Here is a 25363-nt window from a genome sequence, read left to right as displayed (position 1 = left end):
AGATGGATTCAGTGCAGAGTTTTATCACAATTTCAAAGAAGAGCTAACACCAATACTCTTCAAATTGTTCCACACAATAGAAACAGAAGGAACATTGCCAAACTTTTTCTATGAGGCTACAGTTACCCTAATACCCAAACCCCACAAAGATGCAACAAAGAAAGAATTACAGACCAATCTCCCTCATGAACATTGATGCAAAAAATACTCAATAAAATATTGGCAAACCGAATCCAAGAATACATCAAAAAAAAATCATCCATCATGATCAAGTAGGCTTCGTCCCAGAGATGCAGGGATGGTTCAACATATGAAAATCTTTCAATGTAATACACCATATAAACAAACTGAAAGAAAAAAAAACACATTATCATCTCTTTAGATGCTGAAAAAGCCTTTGACAAAATCCAACACCCCTTCATAAAAGGTTCTGGAGAGATCAGGAATACAAGGAACATACTTAAACATAATAAAGGCAATTTATAGCAAGCTGACAGCCAACATCAGATTAAGTGGAGAAAAACAAAGAGATTCCACTAAAATCAGAAACAAGACAAGAATGTCCACTCTCCCCATATCTGTTCAATATAGTACTCAACTTTCTAGCTAGAGCAGTAAGACAACCAAAGAAGATCAAAGGGATACAAATTGGAATAGAAGAAGTCAAACTTTTGCTATTTGCAGATGATAGGATAGTCTATATAAGTGACCCCAAAAATTCTACCAGGGAACTCCTACAACTGATAAATACCTTCAGTAATGTAGCAGGATACAAGATTAACTCAAAAAAAATCAGTAGTCCTCCTATACACAAATGATAAATGGGCCTAGAAAGAAATCAGAAAAACATCACCCTTTACAATAGCCACAATAATATAAAATACCTTGGGGTAACTCTAACCGAACAAGTGAAAGAGCTGTATGACAAGAACTTTAAGTCCTTGAAGAAGATATCAGAAAATGGAAGGGTCTCCCATGCTCATAGATAGGTAGAACCAACATAATGAAAGTGGCAATCTTACCAAAAGCAATCTACAGATTCAATGCAATCCCCATCAAAATCCCAACACTTTTCTTTACAGATCTTGAAAGAACAATACTCAACTTCATATGGAAAAACAGAAAACATAGGATATCTAAAACAATTCTTTACAATAAAGCAACTTCTGGAGGCATCACCATCCTTGACTTCAAGCTCTACTATAGAGCTATAGTAATTTAAAAAAAACAGCTTGGTATTAGCATAAAAACTTACATGTGGACCAATGGAATTGAATTAAAGATCCTGACATTAATCCACACACCTATAAACACCTGATTCTTGACAAAGAAGCCAAAACTGTACAATGGAAAAAAGAAACTATCTTCAACAAATGGTGCTGGCATAACTGGATGTCAGCATGTAGAAGATTGCAAATAGATCCATATTTGTCACCATGCACAAAACTCAAGTCTAAGTGGATCAAAGACCTCAACATAAATCCAGCTACACTGAACCTGATAGAGGAGAAAGTAGGAAGTAGCCTAAAAGCATTGGCACAGAGACCACTTCCTAAATATAACACCAGTAGCACAGACACTGAGAGCAACAATTAATAAATGGGACCTCCTAAAAATAGAAGTTTCTGTAAGGCAAAGGACACAGTAAATAAGACAAAGCAACAGCCTGCAGAATGGGAAAAGATTTTCACCAACCCCACATCTGACAGAGGGCTGATCTCCAAAATATATAAAGAACTCAAAAGGCTATACATCAAAATAACAAACAATCCAGTTAAAAAATGGGCTACAGATCTAAACAGAGAATTCTCAACAGAAGAATCCCAAATGGCCAAAAGACATTCAAGGAATTGTTCAACATCCTTAGTCATCAGGGAAATGCAAATCAAAATGACTCTGAGATACCATCTTACACCTGTCAGAATGGTTAAGATCAAAAACACTGATGATAGCTTATGTTGGAGAGAATGTAGAGCAAGGGGAACACTCCTACACTGTTGGTGGGAGTGCAAACTTGTACAGCCACTTTGGAAATGAATATGGCACTTTCTCAGAAAACTGGGAATCAATCTACCTCAAGACCCAATGAAACCACTCTTAGGCATATACCCAAGGGATGCTCAAGCATACTGCAAAGACACTTGCTCAACTATGTTCATAGCAGCATTATTCATAATAGCCCCAACCTGGAAGCAACCTAGATGCCCCTTAACCAAAGAATGGATAAAGAAAATGTGGTACATATATACAATGGGGTATTACTCAGCTGTAAAAAAAAAACAATGACATCATGAAATTTGCAGGTAAATGGATGGAACTAGAAAGTATCATCCTGAATGAAGCAACCCAGACTCAGAAAGGCAAACATGGTATGTACTCACTCATAAGTAGATACTAGGTGTAAGGCAAAAGATAATCAGACTACAACCCACAGCTACAGAGAAGCTAGGAAACAAGGAGGACCCTACAAAGGACATACAGATCACTTTGGGAAGGGGAAACACAGGACATCCCAACGAGTAAACTGGGGATGAGGCGGGGAATAGAGGGTAGGGGATGGGAGGTGAGAACATAGGGAATGGGATGGTCGAGCTGGGGGAGGGACAGAGTGGGAGAGCAATGAAAGAGATATCTTGATAGAGGGAGACATTATGGGGTAAGGAAGAAACCTGGTGCTAGGAAAATTCCCAGGAATCCACAATGATGACCCCAGATTAGACTACTAGCAACAGTAGTGAGGGTGCCCAAACTGGCCTACCCTGGTAATCAGATTGGTGAATACTCTGTCATCATCCAGTAACTGATGGAAGCAGATGTAGAGATCCACAGCTAAGCAGCAAGCCAAACTCTGGGAGTCCAGTTGAAGAGAGGGAAAAGGGATTATATGAGCAAGGGGAGTCAAGATCATGATGGGAAAATCTACAGAGACAACTGAACCAAGCTCAAAGGAACTCACAAACTTTAGACTGACAGCTGTGGAACCTGCATGGGATCAGACTAGACCCTCTGCATATGGGAGACAGTTGTGTAGCTGGGTCAGTTTGAGGGGCCCCTGGAAGTGTGATCAGGATCTATCCCTGGTGCATGAGCTGGCTTTCTGGATCCTGTTACCTATGGCTGGCCACTTTGCTCACTCCTAATAAAATGGGGAAGGGCTTGGTCCTGCCTTAACTGAATGTACCAGGCTTAGCTGTCCCCCCATGGGAGAACTTACCCTGCTGGAGGAGGGGATAAAGGTGGGGGGAGGCAGGGGGGGATAAGAGAGGGAACTGTGGTTGGTATGTAAAATGAATAAAAAAAATAAAATCTAAAATATTTTAAAATCTAAAAAAAAGAAAAAAGAAAAAGAAGAAAGATGAGGAATAGTGGCTTCTCACTCACCCTGATCCTGTCTCAGAGATTAGAACCCCAGCCCAGAGAAAGACTCCATTATCACATATGGTCAAACCTCCCAACTTAAAAAACACACAGCCCATTTCTACACATTCCTTCAGCCACTGTTCCTGTTCCATTTTGTGATCTCCTTCACACACACACACACACACACACACACACACAGAGAGAGAGAGAGAGAGAGAGAGAGAGAGAGAGAGAGAGAGAGAGAGAGAGAGAGAGAGAGATCTAGAAATAGATGTCTGTATACACCAGGTGCAGCTTTTCAGCACCTATGAACTCCGTCATGCTCACATTCCTCTAATTACCCTGCAATCTCCTTCCTCCATCAAAAAGATGAATCTCACACTAACTATCTGCAGATCAGAAACACCAGAGTCCTCTCTCCTCACCCACCATCCCAACCATTCACACATCAGGGCATCACCGTAGGATGACCAGCTGTCTCTATTCACTTCTACTGAATGCCCAAAATCAACCTCAGCATCTCCTGCTGGAGCCCAAGCTTACCACGGCCCGGCCGCAGATTCCTCCCCTGACCTTACATAACCTGCAACAGACAGGACTTCCAGAAGATGAAACAGATCCTTCTAGAAGAGACAGAGCCTAAGGACAGCTAGATCTTGGAAACTCATGGAAGAGATTTGCTGAGCTGCTTTCTATAACTAAAAGAATTTTGAGAACTATAATCTTAGAACCTCAAAGGGCTCACAAGAACACATCTTCCTAGGAAGGTGACAGCAAGATATTGCCAGTATTCACCCTAACAAAATGACCTGAACTAAAAGTCTGTTTCATTTCACTCCCTCTTTATTTCATATTATTAATAATATATATTATCATAATATTAGTAATATATTTAATCCATGTTTCTTCATTTAATGAAGTATAACTAATGAGATATGCTGCATAGTTATTACCAATTTTTAAAATTGTTAATTTAAAATTGGTCATACTTGGAGCATTAATAAGAAAAGAGGAGTATATGGCTAGCTTCTAGCTAAGGAGAAAAGAGTTAGAGCTAGTAAAAGAAATACTGTGTAGATCAGGGAGAAATATTATCATGGAGTCCTTCTTGTATATCATATCAGAAGGGAGGGGAGGAGAGTGTAGGGAATTAAGGTCAACAAAATTATGGAAGGAAGAATGGGCAAGAGATGTGTTGGGTCATCTCATTCTAGGCTTTCTTTATCACCTTAAAGACACATATCAGTGCACAATCCCAGCCACATTCAGTAGTTAGACAGCTAGACAAATGTACTTCATCCCAAGACCAACAAGACATCAGAAAAAGGACCTCCCTCTGTCTTTACCCAAGCTGTGACCTGTCCCTCCACACCACCACCCTTTCTCCTGCTCCAAGCACTCGAAGATGCAGCACCTGGGCTGGGGAACACTGATAAGATCCAGGAAAATCCACTCTTTGTATGTCAGCTGGAGGAGCAACTGATCATCCACCCATCTCATGCCTCCCAGCCTCCCAGCACCTTTCCAGAACAAGATTCTGCTCTTCTCTCCCTGACCTACTGGAAGAGATGCTTCTAGAATGACTACACTCCAGCCACAGTGCATCTCTTCCATCACTCCCCTGCTCACCCAGCTGTCTTAGCTGATGATACCCAGCCTGGATGGCTATACTCCCCATCCTGGGTGAGCTGGTCTAATCTCCATCTCTTGTCATCTCCTGTGTCTTCCTCCTTCCTTCCCTGGGACTCAGTCAACACTATCCCAACCCCTCGAGGGATCTCATACTGGCAGAAGAAGCAATTAACATGGATATCTCTGCAAGCTGGAAATTCTCATAATTAAAACTTTGTTTGCAAGATCTCAGGAGTCTAAATAACCCTAAGGGAAGAAGAATTGTAATATCAGGAAATGAGATCAGTGGGATCAGATGAACTTGGCAATACAGGCCTGAAACGTTACTCCAGGGCCTAATTAGCAGATGTAAATATTTCTGTTGATTAAAACATCATGATAAGCAGCCACGTTCATTAAGAGCTCTTAGTGTGCTCAGAAAGTGTCTGTAAAAGCAGCTGCAGTTACAACCCACTGCTCAGTCAGAAGTTGATGCTAAAATAATCATTTTCCCAGGCTTAGAAAAGACAGGTCTAACAGAGACCCAGCAGCCATCCTGTAAAGGAAGGAAGCATTCAGGAAGGAAGCATTCATTTGACAACACATTTAGGTAAGTGAAGAACACCAACTGATGGATGGTGATCACCATGGCAACAATGATGAATATTGAATCTTGGAAAACCAAACAAATTTGCAACATAATTATCCTATCAACAAACTTGGAAATGGTACCCAGACAGCCAGCAGTTGTCAAGTCCAGCATAAACCTCATCTTTGTCTGAAAAAAACGAAAAAGCAAAACAAACAAACAATAAAACCCCTAGCACTGGACAATGTTTAGGCTCTGGACATGATATACCAAATTTTACTTAGCTAGAAAAAGGACAAATGTGTTTCATGAGTGTGATAGACATACCTGTTTCAATAAGTGCATACTGACAAATCATGCAGGAAGAGCAATGCATTAAATCTTCCACAAAAGATAGCTCACACATAGCTTTCTGCTGTTTTTAAAGCCATACATGTGCACAAACACACACACACACACACACACACACACACACACACACACACACACACTGCTTTATTTGGAGAAAATAAAACAGACTTTCAAAATCAGAACAAGTTCTGAATGCCAACTGGATTGATAGCAATGAACAAATCATATGTTTGAGCTGAAAAATTATAACTATTCACCTGCACAAGACTTGTACACACACAGAGAGAGAGAGAGAGAGAGAGAGAGAGAGAGAGAGAGAGAGAGAGAGAGAGAGAGTCCACTGCCTCAAAGCACTAAAAGATGCCAGCTATGATATTTAATTCCATGAAGAACTGTACCTGCCTGAACTTTCATAGAGATTTGTCCACACTGAGCACACCACCTTTACTGTTTCTACTGCCCAGAGCAACTTCACATGCTCAGCCACCGTGGAGCTCACTCTCCAGTGGGACACTGCTGGTAACTCCATCCCCTCACACCGTGAGAACAGGCTGAGCCTCAGACCGATTCCAGTACATGGTTAGAAAACACAAGGTAAGCCAATTGTCCCCAAGTGAAAATATCCCAGGGAACACCTGATCTCACATGTGGAAACGATGGGCATGTATGACTGGTAGAAGGCATCAGTAGGCGTGTGTAGGAAATGCCAGCTCACAGGACCTACCTGGGCTCTCATGAATCTCCCCTGCTTAAAGGATTCAGTGAAAACAGCAACCACAAGAGCAGGCTCTGGACATCACATGTGGAAAATGCCTCAGCTCAGACCCAAAAGACAGACAACAAAAATGGGTGAGGGGCAGGGCCTGTGACTCGGTTTGCAGAGTGCTGCTTGCCTAGCACACAGGAGACCCTGGGTTAGATCCCCAGAACCCCATAAACCAGGCCTGTAACTGCGGCTCTTGGGAGATGTAGGCAGGAGGAGCTGATGTTCAAGGTCATCCACAGGCTACACAGCAAACTGAAGGCGAGTCTGGGATACATCAGTGAACCCATCACCAAAAAAAATATTGATAATAATAATAATAATAATAAGTTGTTAAAAAGCAGTAGGAAAGGGACAAGGACAACAACAAATATAAAAATTCCACTTCCCCAAGAGAGTTACTGAAAACTAATTCAGACCATGCAGGCAACCAGCCAAATTATTCTTGCAATTTTATTAAAGTTGGCAAAAACAGTAGTGCCTGAGTTAATGGTCAACATAAACCTCATTTCACCAGAAAATGAGCTTGACTCAGTCTGCCTTCAGCCTGCTCATGGGGGCAGTTCAGGGACACAGCTCTGCAGCCATGCACATTAAAGGAAACATGCTCAATTCCTGACTCTTTTGCCCCATTTTTTTTAAAAAGGCAACTTATTGGCATAACTGTCTCCATTCACTATCACTTTGTCTGCAGGAACTGGTCTCTGAGTGCACCTTCATGATAAATGCCTGGGCGCCACAGTCCTTACACTGAACTCAATGGAGTGCTTGCTGATTCCTTGGCAGCATGAAATGATGATGTCCAGCTAATGTCTGTTAATTGTCTACCATGTGGCAAAATTGTCCTCGGGTTCATGGTAGAGTGAATAAAATCGTGCCTGTAGTCATGGACCTGTCTTTCCAGTGAGAGAAGGAAGAAATGAAAGGCAATGTAGATGGAAGACAGCCTGGCTGGTGAAAACACTGTGCAAGCCTCATGACGTGAGTTTAACCTCTGGAAACCATGTCAAAAGCCAGATTCGGGGGCATGTGCATGCAATCCCAGCACTCCTACAAGAAGGTGAGGACAGAGATTGGAGAAAGGCCCAGAAGCCCCAGGGCCAGCTACCTTGTAGCACACAGAAACAGTAACAAGAAAGAATGCCTCCAACAAGATGAAAGGAGAGAACCAACTCCTGAAGTTATCCTCTGAGCACCATGTGCGTACCATGACATGTGCACACCTGCAGTCACATACATGCACAGCGTGCGCGTGCGCACACACACACACACACACAAATAATAATAATAATAATAATAATAATAATAATAATAATAAATATTTGTGTGCTGGTTGGTTTTATTGACTTGACAGAAAAACCTAGAGTTCTCTGGGAAAAGAAACTCATTAAGAAATTGTCACCATTGGATTGCCTGTAGGCAAGTCTATAGAGCACTTTCTTAATTAATGACTGAAGTAGGAGGGCCTAGCCCACTGTAAGAGGTGCCACCCTTTGGCAAGTAGTTCTAGGTTGAATGATAAAGTAGGCTGAGCAAGTCATGGAGAATAAGTCAGTGAGTGCCCCTCCAGGCTGAGCAAGCCACAAGCCAGAGATCAGCACCTTCCATAGTCTTTGTTTCAGTTCCTGCCTTGAGTTCCTGCCTTGGCTTCTTTCACCGAACTATGACCAGGATATATAAGCCAAATAAACCCTCTCCTTCCTAATCTGCTCCTGATCGTGTTGTTTCATCACAGCTAGTGAGATGGCTCAGTCAGGTAAAAGTGCTTGTCACTCACTAAGCCTCAGTTCCATCTTCAGGACATATGACAGGAGAGAATTGACTCCTACAAGTTGTCCTCCCTTGAAATGTGGCATGCTCATGCTCATCTTCTGCCTGCCTCCCTCAACACACAATACATAAATAAAAATGTAATTCTACTTTTAATAATTTTTAAAATGGTATTATTTTATGTGTATGAGTATTTTGCCTGCATGTATATCTGTGCACCACATGGATGCCTGGTGCCCAAAGAGACCAGAAGAGAACATTGAATCCCCAGAATTTGAGTTACAGATAATTTGGGAGCCATCATGATTGAAATCAAACCCAGGTCCTCTGAAAGAACAGCCAGTACCCTTAACCACTGAGCCGTATCTCTAGCCCTCTAATAAATTTTCCTAAAAATGAGATGTAGAACATATCAGGTGGTGAGAGAACCTGTCGGGTGTGATCAGAACCTGTCAGGTGGTGATCATAAAGTGTCAGGTGTGATCAGAATGTATCAGGTGGTGATCACAGCTATGAAGAATAAAAGGAGACAAAGATTCCAGATGGTGACAGTGTGAGATTTGTTGTTCTGACCAAGACTCCCAGGGATGTACTTATAAGACATGTTGGGTTCATTAGCTCACTGCAGTAAGAGGGAACACACGCTGCTAGAATCTTCATTTAACTCAGAGAGCATCCAAAACACTCAGAAGATTGGAACTATGTTGGGTGATTAGGGACAGTTCAAGAAAGCAGGAGTTGGCTAGGGTTGGGCAGGGTCAGGATGAGTAGTTCCATGGTGTCTCTCTGTTGATATAGGGCATTAGCCTGCAAGTGGTGGCACATGCCTTTACTCTCAGCACTCAGGAGGCAGAGATAGGTGAATCTCTGAGTTTCTGGCCAGGCTAGCCTACAAAATGAGTTCAAGGACAGCCAGGGCTACACAGAGAGACCCTGTCTCAAAAAAACAATCAACAATAGATAGGTCATTAAAAAGAACAGGCTGGTCCTTGAAATAACCAACGATGACCTTCAAGTCCTGGTCCTCCTGCCTCTACCTCCCAAGTGTTGGGGTTACAGGCATGCAGCACCACATCTAGCTGTCTGACTGGGGTTACAGGCATGCAGCACCACATACATCTGGCTGTCTATGACTGGAGTTCAGGCATGTAGCACACATCTGGCTGTCTATGACTGGGTGTCTTGATCTTGTGTGAAGGCAGGAGAATGAAGCAATAGTCTTGATAGTCGTCAGGGGGACATTTAACCACATTCACAACTTAAACAATCAATGCATTCTGACATTATTACAAAGAGATTTGGTTTTGTCTTGATCCACCCAAGATACAGAGTGGCCCTCTGGGAAGTAGGTGTACCATGACATTTTGTGTTAAATAGGAGAGTGTCACAGCCAACCTGGGTTAATGTGCTGACTCCTTCATGTCAGGGGACCTCTGCTTTTTCTCATGTCTATTCTCACTCAACCTCCCAAGATACTACTGTTAGTGTTCTTTTCCTATTAAATCAGGAAACTAGAGCTAAGAAGATGATCCACTGAGTAAAGATGCTTGACAGACTAACCTTGGCACCTTAGTTCCATCCCTGGAAATGAAGTAAAGGTGGAAAGTGAGAATTAATTCCATAAAGCTGTCCTCTGACCTCTACACCTGGTGCCATTGCACGCATTCTCTATCCCCACCTCTCTCTCCTCTCTCCTCTCTCCTCTCTCTCTCTCTCTCTCACACACACACACACACACAAATATACACCTTAAAGATTTGATTGCTTAACAATGTATATATATGGGTGTATTATCTGTGCATGTATATATGTGTTCAGGTGCCTGGGGAGGTTAAAAAAGGGTGTCAGATCCCCTGGAGTACAGTTACAGGCAGTAGTTAGGTGCCAAACATGGGTGTTGGGTCCTCTAGCAGCAGGTGTCCTTAATCACTGAGCCATCTCTCCAGTACCAGGAAAAAAAAAAATTTAAATAACAGAAATCAGGAAACTACATGTTATGTGGCTATTTCTTTCTAATCAAAACTTTCATTCTCAGAGAGGTCAAAGAGGAAGGCTCTTAGGACTCATGAGGCTTCGAAAGTTACAAGACACAGGCAGTCTCCCTACCCCACTCACCCCCTCAAGGTTTTATAAAAAAAAAAAAATGGCAAACAACGGCTGGAAAAGAAAGAAGAAACTCTTCCTTGAAGCCTCCCCAGGCTGAGCAGAGCTCCAGGGTGTACCTTGGGTGAGTCATCACCACCCATGCTGGGGTAAGCGGGATGCAGCTGCCTTTGAGTTACCCACAATCCTCTGAGGAACTTCTCGGCCACACTTGTGGTGATATATTGTGTACCCTAATAAATTTGCCTGAAGATCAGAGAACAGAACAAGCCACTAGATTAAACATAGAAAGGAGCCAGGCAGTGGTGGCACACGCCTTTAATCCTAGCACTCTCGAGGTAGAGATCCATCTGGATCTCTGTGAGTTCAAAGCCACCCTGGACTACATGAGATTGATTCAGTCTAGGAGACAAACAGAGCCAGACAGTGGTGGCACATACCTTTAATCCTAATATTTGGGAGTCACACACCTTTGATCCCAGCACTTGAGATCTCATGCCTTTGCTTGGAAAGCACACATGTCTTTAATGCCAGCACTAGGAAAGTTCAGACAGGAAATGATATGGGTGGTTGGGAAAAGGTGTGAGGAGACAGGAACTAAAGTCTTTCGGCTGAGGAGTCCTAAAGATAAGAGGTGGCTTGTTCCTTTGTCTCTCTGATCTTAAAGTAAACTTATTAGGGTACACAATATATCACCACATACATTCCTCTAAGTAACTCCAACAAAGTCATGGGTTCACTAAGCTAAACTTGGTTGGAATCATTTGTCTATTGCTTGTGCCCTGTCTGGACTGCACAGGATTTTGTTCATGTCTCCCTAGGAAGAATCACACAACACTAAGGTCCAGAAAGGATAAGGACTTCATCTGAAGAAAAAAACAAACATACAAAAAAACTAGGAAGCAAATTTGGAGGACCTGTCTTCCTGTGCTAGAGAGTCTTACGTCAACTTGACACAAGCTAAAGTCATCCGAGAGGAAGGAACCTCAATTAAGAAACTGCCTCTATAAGATCAGGCTGTAGGCAAGCCTGTAAGGCATTTTCTTAATTAGTGATTGATGGGGGAGAGCACAGTCCATTGTGGGTGGTGTGATCTCTGGACTGGTGGTCCTGGGTTCTATAAGAAAGCAGGTTGAGTAAGCCATAGGGAGCAAGCCAGTAAGCAGCACCCCTCTGTGGCCTCTGCATCAGCTCCTGCCTGCAGGTTCCTGTCCTGTTTGAGTGCCTGTCCTGCCTGACTCCCTTCAATAATCAACTGTGATGTGGAAGCATAAGCCAAATAAGCCCTTTCCTCCTCAATTTGCTTTTGGTCGTGGTATTTCATCCAGCATAGAAACCAAGACACTTCCCCACCAGTCTCATGGTATCTACACACAGATCTCTCCAGATCTGCAGACTGGAAACTCCTTGGCAAAGCATTGTCCTCAAAGAGGACACAGGGAGGGTCAGATGGTAGGTGCAAAGCTTGAGGGAGAAGCCACCACCAGTAGACATCCATTGCCTATGCCAGAGGATATGTAAATATTCAAGAAATTAAGTCACATGGCCACCATGAAAGCAAACACATTTATCTCCTAGAGAAGAGGAAACATTTTGACTTATTTAAATCAAAAGGCTTATATTTCTGTAACAATCAAAACAAATTTATTCAGCAATTTAGGAACTATACCCAAGGTTTTAAGTACTGAAATAAGCACATTAAAGTAGCGTAATTCTCGAACAGCATGATGCAGCTGCTATTCATTCTATCCTATATTTTATAACTCCCTCTCCGGTAACAGCAAAACTCCTGGCTTACCAGAAGGTTTTCCGGTTTCAGATCCCGGTGGACGATCTTCTTGTCGTGCATGTGGACGAGGGCCTTACACAAGTCTGTGACCATGAGTGCGGCATCAGGCTCTGGAAACTTTACACTTTCTATGATGGCATCAAAAAGGTCCCCTCCCTGAACATACTCCATGATCAGGTAGATCTCTGCTTCCGTTTCATAGACCTCGTGCAATTTCACGATGTTGGGGTGAGAGAGGCTCTGAATAATTAAAATCTCACTGTCAACTATGTCCTCCTTGCCCTTCAGCTTGGACTTGTCAATAATCTTCATGGCGTAAGCCTGCTTGGTCTCGCGGTGCCTGCACTCTTTCACGACGGCAAAGTTCCCGTCCCCGATGACCCGACCGATTTCATAGTGCTTCTCCACATCAGCTGAGATGATGCCCAGCGGCCGCAGCTTCCGGCCACTGGGCCGTTCCAGCTTGCTCTCTTCCAGCTTCGTCTTAGGCTCCTTTTCCAGCACCATTCTCCTTCCTCCTGAGCCACCTGGCTTCTTCTCGTGGTCTGTTTCCTTCTCCTCCCCTCGGGTCCTGGGAAGCTGCGGGGGTTCGGCCTGGTGCTCTCTCAGAAGCCAGGCGCCATGCTTATTCCTGCACGTGTGCCTGGGGTCTTTCCTCGCATCCACCAGCCCCTCCTGTACAGCTTGTGGACCTTCCACGAGGTCCTTCTGGGCCTTGGCTGCTCCTTGAGGGTGACTTTCCTGAGGTTCCGAGCCTCTGTTCTCTTTCTTGTCTGAGTTGTTGCTGGGTCTCCTCAGCTCCTGAGGGGGATTCCTGGGGCTGCTCCGATGGCTATCACCCTTCCATCCTTCCTCTCCATCCGTCGAGTTTGCCTCAGAAGCCCGCCTGCAGCTCTTGGTCCTCACCAGCTTCTCCGAATCCCACTTCTGACCCCTCCCCAGGTCCAGCTCACTGATGCCCAGCGGGCACCGCTCCCTCTGCAGGCCCAGCTGCAGCTCTCTTTCTCGCTTACACTTCTCACACCTGACGATCTCCCCGGAGGTCTTTTCGATCTCCACCCCCAGGTGCTTCTCTCCACTTGCATGAGTCTCCTCCAGAGTGGCTTCCCTGGGTGTTGGCAGGGCACCAGGTTCTGCTTCCTGTTTGCCTCTTACCCACTTCTTCTGGGCCCTCACCTTGTCTTCCAAGGCCAGCTCTGTAGAGGTCTTGCCCTGATGCCTGGTGACTGTCCGGCTCCCCATAACCTCACTACAGCTTCCCACCTCTCCACAGCGGGGGCCTCCTTTGAGAAGCTTGCTGGGAAGTCTGCTTCTCAGCCTTGGGGAGGCGGCTCTGCTATGTGGGGCCAGGGCAAGGGCCCGGTTCTTGGGATACAGCTCCTCCATAGCCAACTGGATGCTCTTCAATGTTAGCGGCTCTTTGCCCATAGCTATGAAGGCATCCCCCTCCCTGAAGAAGTCAGACACACTCTTGACTTCCCTGCCCTTGAGGGTGAACAGCTTCCGCACACGGTCATTCTTCCACCGTGGAAAGCCCAAGGCTTCCGAGATGTCGGCTAGGAGCTGCTCAAATGTCTGCACCGACCGCCTGTTGAGGAGCAGGGTGGCCTTGCGGAGGGGCTGCCCACCCAGCTTCACCACCGTCACCACCCTGGGCTTCAGCGGGCTGTGCTCAGCACGGGCTGAGTGAAGGCCACTCTGAGGATTGAACATGGGCATGACGGCACCGCGTGGCCCCAGGGCGGGTTTCTCCAGAGGTCCTCGCCCAGCAGGCAGCCAGGAGCTTTGCAGCTTTCGCTCAGAAATCTTGGAGCTTAAGCATTTTAGAGAATGGTCACACGGGCCTCGGTGGCCTGCAACAGGAAAAAGACAAAGGAGGTTAGTCCAAGTGGGTTTAAAGAACCCTTTGGACTTCATCAGACTTGACTGCTGAAGGTGCGGGAAGGTGACAGAGCAGCTGGCCAGCACATGAAAGAACTGCTTCATGTCCCAGCCACAATATATACATATGTGTGTGTTATATGTGTATATGTGTGTTATATATGTATATGTGTGTTTGTATATATGTATATGTGTGTATATTGCTATTCTATTGTCACTGTTTAAATGATGAACCTTTAAACATTATGTCTTAGCTTCAGTCTCCTCCATGAAAGAACAGGAGCCTGGAACTGAGTTAGCAAAAGGCTGAGGTGGCTCTTTTGCAGAGACCTCCCCTGAGCCAGGCCACACCAGGGACCTTCTGGAGTCATAATCTGATCCATTGAACACAAATTAAAGCTCCAAACTGTCTACCTAGGATGCAACATGAAGCTAAAACATTCCAGAACTTCAGGGGTCTCTGATCCTTCCCATCCTTTGGCCCAGCTACATTTTCACCTCCTACAGGGAAGGCAATATGAGAAGAGGGTATGCCCAGGATTTCTATCCTGGACTGACCCCTAACTACGTCTATAGACTTGGGCAAAGTATCTGTGCCTCCATGTCCTTCATCTATGACAGTAGGAAGGGTGACATTTCCCTCCCAGGTTTGTAGAGTAATAGGAAAGTGATTATAGTTCATTTAACAAAATACTGACACTTATCAATACCTACTTTCCAATCTTAGTATCAGCTTTGTGTCATCATTTCATTCAATTAAGGTATAAGTCTGTGTGCACAGCTTTGCCTGGCATCATAAACAGGGCCAGGCCAATGCGGTGGGGGAGAGGAGGGTTGAAAGCTCTAATTGAGAGTCTGCATAAAATGTTGCTGTAAAGATCTTGATTTCAATCCATATAAAGAAACCTCATTCTCTAAAAGATTTTTCCCTCCTTATTTAAAATAAAATGTATCTCAGTGCTACAAAGTGAAATTAACGTGTACAATATACAAAGCCCTGAATCCTATCCCAGTACAGTAACACAAGATTGTAACCCCAGCAGCCAGGATGCTAAAGCAAGAAAATTACCATGAGACTTGAGGCTAGAGCCTGGTTTCCAGGCTAGCAGGCTACAAAATGAGACCTTGTCTCAGATAAACAAGGCAGGCACAACAGCACACGCCTTCAATCATAGCACTCAGGAGTCAGAGTGGATTTCTGTGAGTCTAAGATGAGCCTGGTCTACATAGTGAGCTCCAGGCCAGATGAGGGATACATAGTGAGACACTATCTTAAAAAAAAAAAAAAAAAAAAAAAAAAAATGTGGTTAGAGAGATGGCTCCATGGTTAAGAGTACTGGCTGCTGTTTCAGAAGATTCTAGGTGCTGGGTTTCCAGAACGCCTATGATGGCTCACAACATATCATTCCAAAGGATCCAACACACATACCTCCTTGGCCACCAGGCATACACATGATGTACATATTTTCATGTAGGAAAACACCCATGCACATAAAAATAATAATAAAATTAGTTTTAAAATGTTAAAAGCAGGAGGCAGGAGAAATGGCCCAGTGATTAAGAGCACAAAGTGGTCTTGCAGAGGACCCAAGTTCAATTTCCAGCACCCACGTCAGGCAGTTTACAACCACCTGTGACTCTAGCTCCAGGGATCGGCTCCTCCTTCTGGCCTCTCAGATAATGGCACTCATATTGGAACAAACCCACACACAAAAATATTTTTAAAGTAACTATCTTGTTCAAAGTTTCAAAGTGATTACCTGTAAATGTATTTCAATCCACCACAGCAGAAACCTCATTTGCCAGGGAAGGACAGCTTGGCCCACATGTCCACGCAGAATGTGTTTTGTTTTTTAATTATAACATACAATCTGTTCTGAGACAAGTTCTCTCTAGGCACATTGTCGATCAGATGAGAAAGTAAGAGCTGGTGCTGATCTTCCCACATGCCATGAATTTATGAGTGCCAATCACAGTTACAGTGGAGGGATTTATTTACGGACATCTGTTATACTTCTCACAGTTACCCTGCCCCAGTCGTAGGCAGCAGGAACACTGATCTGAACTCCCTGTGTCGTGGACCTGAAGAAGGTTATGAGGGAAGGTGACCATGAAATGCATGGGTATGTGTGAAGGGCTGATGAAGAGCATAAGAAAATAAGGAAACTTGTTTCCTCATGCTCTTTGTATAGGGTAGGATCTTGATTCAGACTTATCAAACTCTTGGTACAGAGAACTGTTATCTCCTCAGCCAATACCCCAGGTAAGGGCTTTCCCAAGTAGGAGTAGAGAAAGGATAGGGTAACCCAAAGGATCAAATATTGGCTAGGATCAGAGACCACCACCAGAAAGTCAAGAGACAGATCAAATGCAAATATGAGAAGAAAGAGGATCAAGAATTATTGAAGGACAGGAGTTAACTTAAGCCTTCAACACTAAATGGGGAGAAAGCCCCTAGTAGAGGGGCCCAGGACCCTGCCATGGAGTTGAACAGTTGTCCATGTGGTCCTGAGGTTACCACAAATAAATGTAAAACTCAAGGTGGAACAGAAAAATTTTGGAGAAATGGTCAGTCTCTACATGAGAGTGTCAAGCCAAGGGATGATACAAGCCTCGACTAGAACAGTATTGGGAGGTGGGAAAGTAGCAAACTCTGAAGCAGCCCTAAGAAGTAAAATCCCCAGCCCTGCCTTCAAAATCCATGGGCTTTGCAAGAGAAGTGTCCTCTATTACAGGGAGAAAGAGAACATGGGTCCTCAGAGGACAACCAGGCAGACACAAATCTGTAAACACACTGGTGAAGATGGACATGCATCATGGAAGGAGGCTTAGGAAGACCCCAGAGAGGTCTTAGATGGTGCATCGGGGTGGTGTGAAGTGGAGCTCATGAAACAGGACCCACACTGGAGGCAACTTAGGATAATGAAGATGTGAGCCCTAGTGAGACCTGCATCCTCAAGAGCCCAAACGTCGGTCTTCTGATGGGCAGTTTGACCCCAAGGTACCCAGACCTGGGTGGAAGAGGATAGATTGTCAGGACAGCTGTACTTAGACATTTTCAAAAGACTCTGCCCAAAGCTTTCATGGATCCCAGGAAGTTAGGAGAGCAAGCTGATGGTACCACATCTCTGAACCAAGAAGACAACCCAGGACACAATCAAATGGAATGTAAATACAGAACAGTTCAGTTTCCATAACAGAACATCAGTTATACCTAGTGCACTACCTAGACACCCAGATCATTGGAAGCACCATAGTCTAAAGGAAGACAGAGAACTCAGTCCCTCCCCCTCCTGGAAACTCTGGGACCGACAGAGTTCCTGGCACAGCAAGGAACTGGGAGCCCCAGGGGAAATGCAGCTGTGTTGGTGACTGTATTCGTTGCTTTTCTTGTAGCTGTGACAGAAGCAACGTGGGGGTGGCTGTTTATTTGGACTCAGGGATATAATCCACCATGGTAGGGAAAATCATGGAAGCAGGAGGGTGAGGACGCTGGTTACATTTCATCCATAATCAGAAAGCAGAAAGAGATGAGGCTAATGTTCAGTTGGCTCTTTTTTTTTTTCAGCCCAGGACTCCAACCCATGGACTGGTGCACCACAGTTCCTGCAGATCTTCCCACCTCAGTTAGCCTAACTTGGAAACTCTTTTGAGGACCTGCTCATAGATTTGCCTCCTACGTGAGTCTAAACCCTTTCAAGTTGACGATCAAGATCAACCATTGCCACAAATAACAGTGTCACTGTTTTGAGCTCCAAGCATCATCACTGAGCAGACCTACTGAATGGATGGAATCTGGAGGGAAAGAGTCTGTGATCAGACATTTGTCTTCCACCAGGAAAACCACCAAGGAAGGAGTGTAAAAGACAACCAGGCAGGAGCAGTCCATTTGCTCGGAGTTTGAGAAAACTTCATTTTGCAGCTGGAACATGGAATGTAGAGTCAGACGACTTCTGTTAGATACTGAATCTACCTGAGTGTCATTAGCTGAGTGCACTCAGGAACATTCTATAATCCCTCTGAGTTCCGTTTTTCTACCCGCCTGTCATTTTGTCATTTTGGGAGAGAAAATGCCTTCATCAAACTGACCCATAGGCATGTCTGGGTGACACTTTCTTAATTGTTGACAGATGTGGGAGGGCCCAGCCCACTGTGGAAGGTGCCAGCCCTGGGCAGATAGGCCTTGGCTGTATAAGAAAGCCAGCTAAATGTGAGCCTGGGAGCAAGCCCATAAGCAGCGTTCCTCTGTGGTCTCTGCCTCTGCTCCTGTTTGCATGCCTGCCCTGACTCCCTTCAGTGAAGGACTGTGATCAGGATGTGTAAGCCAAATAAACCCTCTCCTCCCCAAGTTACTTTTGGTCACGATGTGTATCACAGCAATAGAAAGCAAAACAGGACGGTGCCAAACAGCCGTGATGTCTCATTCACAGTGAGGGAGCTGGCACCCTGCTCGGCCTGGACAGACTCTCCAGGGGGGCTGGGTTTTCCACATAATGAAAGAAAATGTGTCGTGCAAGCTTGAGTTTCCCCCGGACCCACACAAATCTCAAGGTCAAAGAGAAGAGATGCTAAATACGATCCAGCGGGATAAACTTGCCTTTCCTGTAGTAACTGAAAGAGATATCCAACAAACCTAGGTACATAGGCCTTCTGGTAGGCTAACTCAGCTTCCTGCTTGCTGGCCCTAGGATGCCAGCATCAAGAATGCCCAGTACCTAAACCAGCTTGCCATGGCATTATGCCCTGGATTTGTTTGACTTCAAGACTCATGTCTATTACTCACCGCTGCCACTCAGATGAGTTCACCTAACATGATTCCATGGTGACCAGCTCTGGGAATCACACTCACCCAGTTTCCTCTCTAATTATTTATCATTACTTATAGTTAGGAGACTAGCTGCCAATCACCAAGTGTATAATCAAGACAAAAATAACAAGAGCCTAATGTGTTTACACTGTCTCCTATTTTTTTTATCACAAGGAGCGTTGACCTTTTCCTAGCCATTTTTTAGTCCTAATCTGCTTATCTAATTCACACAAACAAAAACAAGCCATGCCTCTGATCAGTATTACCTTCCAAGAAGCTATGGTAACCACTAGAACGAGTCAGTATTGGAGAGACGGCTCAGTAATTAAGAGCACTGGCTGCTCTTACAAAGGACCTAGGTCTGATTTCCAGCACCCACATGATGACTCACAACCACCTCTAACTCCAGTCTCAGGGGGTCAAACAGTCTCTTCCAACACCAGGCACCTATGTGGTACACAGACATACATGCAGGCAAGACAACACACACACACACACACGAAACTTTATTTTTTTTTTTTTAAGAAAGAGGAGAATTACACCCAGTTGCTCTAGGACATAAATAATACCTAATTGTTCCTGAAGCATTTAAAAACTGTGTGTATTTAAAAACAGAAATTGGCTGGGCAGCGATGGCACATGCCTTTAATCCCAGCACTTGAAGAGGCAGAGGCAGGCAGATCTCTGTGAGTTCGAGGCCAGCCTGGTCTACACGTTGAAGATTATTACACAGAGAAACCCTGTCTCTAAAAAAAATAAAATTGGTGTTTTAAAGTATCTTGTAACATTCAATAAAAAGTTACCACATCTAATAGAGCATTATTAACTTGCTCTCTCTAGCACGGAAATTCCCCTTAAAATACTTTCCCTGTGATTGGCCTTTCAGTTCTGGGTTATTTCCCAAGAGCTGAGATTATTCGCTTGGGAGGCAGAGATGCAGGGGACTGGAGGAAATTTTCCCTTTCCTGAGTCATTTGTTCGGGCCATTTTCCAGACACCATTTGGGAACAAACTCACTCTGCTCACTTGTGGATATGCGATCAGGAAAACATCTGTGAAGTCGCACTTGATAGTGCAAACATCCCAAAGAGAGTTTTCTACATGAATTTTAGACACTGGAGCAGGGCCTCACAGTGAGCTGTGGAAACGCTCCCGTTCTGTACATCGGGAACCCAGCCGACACCCAAATGATGGGAAGAGGAAGCGCCAACAAAGAAACAAAAGTACCGTGCTCTTCTTATACACTGGTGATACGCCAAGCTCTCCCAAACGTTGCCACCAGCGATCTTCACCACCCTTGTGACACTGACTGAGACACCCAAAGGGAGATTAAACTTGCTTCCCTACTATTACCTTAGAAGTGCCTCTACTCTGCATTGGTTTTATCTGCTGACCCACTAGTCACCATTTCCTTCAGTGCCTCCCAGCACAGAGGCGCAGCACCTGACTGGCTTCTCTGTGAGTGGCACCTGCCAGTCCTTAGTCTATTCTGCCTGACCGTTGGCAGATACATTTTCCTAAGCTGCTCATGACAGCCGTGGGAGAACTGCTGTGAGCCTGCATTGCCTCCAGTGTTCCTGGGCTCCTTCTCTAAAGACAGTGTCTCTGTAGCTCAGACTAGTCTCCAACTCCCTATGTAGCTGAAGATGGTCTTGAAGCCCCTGGTCTTCCTGCCTCTACCTCCTGAGTGCTGGAATTACAGATGTGTGCCACCATGCCTGGCTTCTGGAGTATCTCTAAGTGAGCACACCTTTCCTCACTTTAAAGGTCTATCCCTGAAACCTTTCAAAACGCCTGTCTCTTCTCACTCTCTCAGTTGGTCCCCGGTTCCCACACATCACACTTCCACTTCCATCTCTGCCACACTTATTGTCTGAAAATCCTCATGCCCTTGAAACCAGAAAGCAGGCTCCTCTTTCCTGGAGGTCCCAGGACCTCAGGATACATCCTAAAGACAACCCAGAACAAAAGAAAAAATTAGAAAGAAAAATGGAGGCACCCAAACTGTGAGGTCTCCCCTCCTGTACCTACTGCCTCCCTGAGTACCTACATTAATATTTAAGCCAACAGCTTGCTGGTTAATTTCCAATTTGCTGTGTTCTGTAGTCCAGGCCTTCCTGGATTCCAGAGTACACAGAAACTACCTGAAGCTTGTTAAACATACACTGGTGTCCAGTCAGTCTTCTGAGAATGGGTTCCAGAATTTGCATTTCTCATAATCAATGTTACTGGTCCCTGCCCACACTCTGAGTAGCAAAGATAAAAAAAAAATCAAAATCCAGGGTCTCCTAGGAGTATTGCTTATCTGCAAGTGTTTAATTTTATAGTGAGAAACTACTGATATTATCAAAACATGCCACCAAGAACAGTGACATGGGGCATCCAGCATGGTCACCTTCTACAGGGAATGGCAAACAGGCCCAGACTTGAGTGTACACCTTTATTGGCACCAGTTGCCACAGAGCAGGAAGGCTAGGGAATGGCTGGAAGACATTTTTGTGCACAGGCTCCGGAGATCCTGGGAGGAGATATCGGGCTCTGTGTCTGAAGAGGGAACAGAAATTGGGGTGTGGCTATGCTGGTGGAGTACTAGTACTCATGAAGCCCTGAGTTCTGTCCCCAGTTCTGCATAAGCCGGATGTGGGGTGCACATCTGTAATACCAGCACTTGGGAAATGGAGGCAGGAGAATCCAAAGCTTACTTATCCTCTAGTACATAGCAAGTTTAAGGACAGCTAGAGACCCTGACTCAGAAAAAAAGGGGGGGGGCCAGCATGGTGCCTATCCAAGTATGTTCACCAATCCTAGAAAGTTGGTTCAAGAACCTCGGAGCTGCAGGGAGAACGGAAGGGGGAAGGGGCTAAATTTCCAAGGCTTGTGTGAGCTCTGGACTCCAGGTGACCAGGTAGATGTGAGAAGAACCACCCCTGCCTGCCACCTGCACAGGCCCAGCAGAAGCCTTGGAGAGAAGGCAACAGAAGAGCAACAGAGGGAGGAGTCAGAAGTTGCATAGCAACGGGGTGGGGGGAGGAGCCACAGTATATCCAAGTGATTCAACGCTCTGCGGAAGAGGTTGCAGGTGGAGGGCCTGTGTGAGCAGAAGGCTGCTGGGACTCAGCACACTGGGCATTACTATTAACGTGGCCCCATTTGCTCCCAGAGCTGGCAGTAATGGTGACCCTTCACTCGGGCTCCCTCTCCTCCAGATGGGCATTCCAGCCATTGCCTGGCAGGGACTCCCCAGCTCCTCTTTCCTCTCACTGGTTCTGAAGTGGCCTGACTGAACAGCCTTCTTGCCAGCCATTCTCCATGCCAGTCCACCCCGTCCCTCACACTGTCTTTCTCTAGGACACTTGAGGAGGCTGGCCTGCTTTGAGCCTCCAGGGGCTCTCTGGGGACAGCTGGTCTTTCCTTCCTACCCTGGGTTTAATGTTTCTTCCCAGTTCGCCTACAACTGCATCCCCAAGGCTCCACCACCCACTCTGTGAGTTCCCAAAAGGGTGCAGATTCCAGGCCCAGCTGAGTCTTTCTTTGACCTGAATTGTTAAACTTAACTCCAACAGAGGAGATTCTCGGTAGCTTTGCTTTGGGCTGGGTGCTACATAAGGAAGGCTTTTGGGTAGGTCCTTTCGGAAGCATTCACCCACCTTGTGCCCACTTCTCCTCCAGCCACCCAGACGCTAAGACTCCACCACTGGCTTGTTCCACCTCGTTACTCCAGGCTCCCAGGCCGCTGGCCAGTGTCGGACAGCACTTCAAACACTCCGGGCTGGAGGGAGAGTTAACACACTCTCTCCCTGTTAGGTTTAAAGGTAAGATATGCCTCCCCCCCATCCCTGTGTTTGAACAATTTGGTCCCCAGAGAGATGCTGTTTTGGAAAGCTGTAGAACCTTTAGGAGGTGGACTCCACTAAAAGAAGTGGATCCTTGAGAGGTCCTGTCTTCCCTCCATGTTCTGCTGAGATATGAGCAAGCGCCTGCCACAAATCCGAGCCATCGGCCACCATGCCTTCCCTGTCACAGTGGATTGTTTCTGCTCAAACCGTGAGCCAAAGCGAACTCTGCTTCCCCAAGTTGCTTTCTGTCAGATGTCTGATGCTGTCAGCAGGAAAGGAGGAAGGACGTGTCCTGTGTGTGAGACTGCAGAAGACGCTAGGAAGGCAAGCTCCCAGGGCGGGGCTGTGGGGCAGTGGGCCGTTGGCTCCGTAGTAGAGCACCTGCCCCGCATACATACGGCCATGGAGTCCATGCACAGCACCACCTTTGTTTTGCAAGACAGGGTTTCTCTGTGTAGCCCTGGCTGTCCTGGAACTCACTCTAGACCAGGCTGTCTCAAATTCAGACATCCACCTGCCTCTGCCTCTGCCTCTCGAGTGCTGGGATTAAAGGTGTGTGCCACCACTGCCCCGCTACATTTTTTTTTTTATTAAGCACAAACTCACATGCCTTTGTTTACTCATTTCTGTATCCTCACAGTTCTGTTTGGATGGGTTAGATGGGTATAAAGACACCTGAACCATCCATCAGTCATTACCTGCAGCTGGGACTTACCCATTTGTCGTGTGTATCTGAACAGGCAGGAGACTGTCACTGTACAGGACAGAAGAGTGACACAGCCTGCAGATTCTTTTAACAGTCACTTTTTTAGAGTGGACTGTGGTGGTGTACACCTGTAATCCCAGTACTCAGGATATTGGGGCAGGGGGATTGCCATGAGTTGGAGGCCAGTCTGAACTACACAGTGAGTTCAAACCCTTGCCCCCTCAATCCTCTTTTAAGTGATATTGACTTCTTAGTAAGACCACATCAGTGAACCCCAAATAACTAAACAGTGAGCAATTAAAATAATCTTAAGAGGGATATTTCAAAAAATACAGCTTTGGGGGATGGAAAGATTGTTCAGTGGTTAGGAACATTTGATGCTCTTGAAGAGGACCAGAAATCGGATTCAAGCACCCTCAGCTGCTGCTCACTAACACTAACTCCAGTTCCAGGGGATCCAACGCCCTCCTCTGGCCTCTACCTACAGACACCTGCACTCATGTGCCCGTAGCCCCATACATACATATAATTTAAAAATAAATATTTTTAAAATATAGATTTTATTCATATTCATGAGAAATGGTACATTTGGGAAATATTGGGGTTGGTTGTAAAAATAAATCATAGGGAAATGTTTTGAATGATTTTGTGCCAATCAATAACATAAATGAAATGTATTAATTCCGTGGAAGACAAATATTACCTGACTTCACTGTGCTGTTATCTGAGTCTTGGGTACACCTGACTGACAAAGATACTTCTCATAAATATTCAATAACATGGTGGCTTATATGATCCACTTGACTTTCTGGTAAAAAAATTCCCAAGAACAGCTTATATTGAAATAGAAATTCTTTGTAAACAAAAGTAAAGTCACAAATCCAGTCTCAGGAGGTCTGTGTTGGGTGCAAAGGCTGTCTGGATATAAATATTTGTGTATGAAGACATCTATTGACAGCTGCAGAGAGTGAACAGTTAGCAATCACCACCCAGGTCCACCGCGGCAGGCACTAAAACAACTCTTCCTGGATCCTGAGTGGTTTTGAATAAGAGCTCTGGTGCACTGAGGTTGTCCTTTGTAACCACAACATTAAAGCAAACTTTCAGGGTCTGCGGAGAAAATGGAACAGACACAAGACTCCGCAGGGGGTATCCACACCTCAGCAAAATAGCCTGAGCTCAGCTTTGCCCTAGTTGTGAAGACAGCCGGCATCCCACTGGGCAAAACACAGTCACACCGTGTTCCCAGAGCTGGTGATAAACAGGTGAGCTTCCCCAATGTCCCTGCAGACAGAATGTTCTAAAAAAGAAATTCTAAAGTGGATGAGGAGTCCAAACAAAGGAGAATGTTGGCACAAAGCAGACTAAGGTGCAAACATTTCTTCCACCTAGGGATCAGATTGGGTTCGGTTTTCTTCTCACTTGAAGAAGGAAAGGGGTGGTGGACACTCGCCACAGCAGCAGGTGTCCACAGAGCTCAGGCAGCCATCCCAGCACCCACCCACTCAGAGAAGCAGAGGCCAGGAGCATCACAGGTGCTGGCAGAGTCCAGCATCCTCCCTCTGTGGCTCACCCTGTGAAGACGGGAGCAAGGGGCCAGCCATAGGCTCTGGTGCGTGCAGCAAGCACTCAGCACACTGTGAGCACAGGGACACTGAGGCAGGCTGCTTCGCTGCAAGAAGATCAGCTCCCCCCCAGAGCCCACCCCACTTTCTGGGGGCATCAAACACAGACGGCCTTGGACCCTCCAGTTGCCCCTTATGGCTCCAGCTTCCCTGGGGAGTAATGGCTAAGTTT

The 25363-nt window shown here is 45.4% G+C and overlaps 1 protein-coding gene across 1 annotated transcript in view; it reads right to left on the bottom strand.

Annotated features, from left to right (window-relative positions):
* Dclk3 (doublecortin like kinase 3) overlaps positions 1-25363 on the bottom strand; it is a 49629-nt gene that overhangs the window by 16507 nt on the left and 7759 nt on the right. The window contains exon 2 of the mRNA XM_037207987.1: positions 12346-14189. Within this exon, the coding sequence (XP_037063882.1) occupies positions 12346-14189 (1844 nt within the window). The remainder of the gene's footprint in view (positions 1-12345; positions 14190-25363) is intronic.

This window comes from Peromyscus leucopus, chromosome 7 (genome assembly GCF_004664715.2).
Source record: "Peromyscus leucopus breed LL Stock chromosome 7, UCI_PerLeu_2.1, whole genome shotgun sequence".
Lineage (NCBI taxonomy): Eukaryota > Metazoa > Chordata > Mammalia > Rodentia > Cricetidae > Peromyscus > Peromyscus leucopus.
Note: the sequence above shows the minus strand (reverse complement) of the source record. Positions and strands in the feature narration are given on the sequence as shown.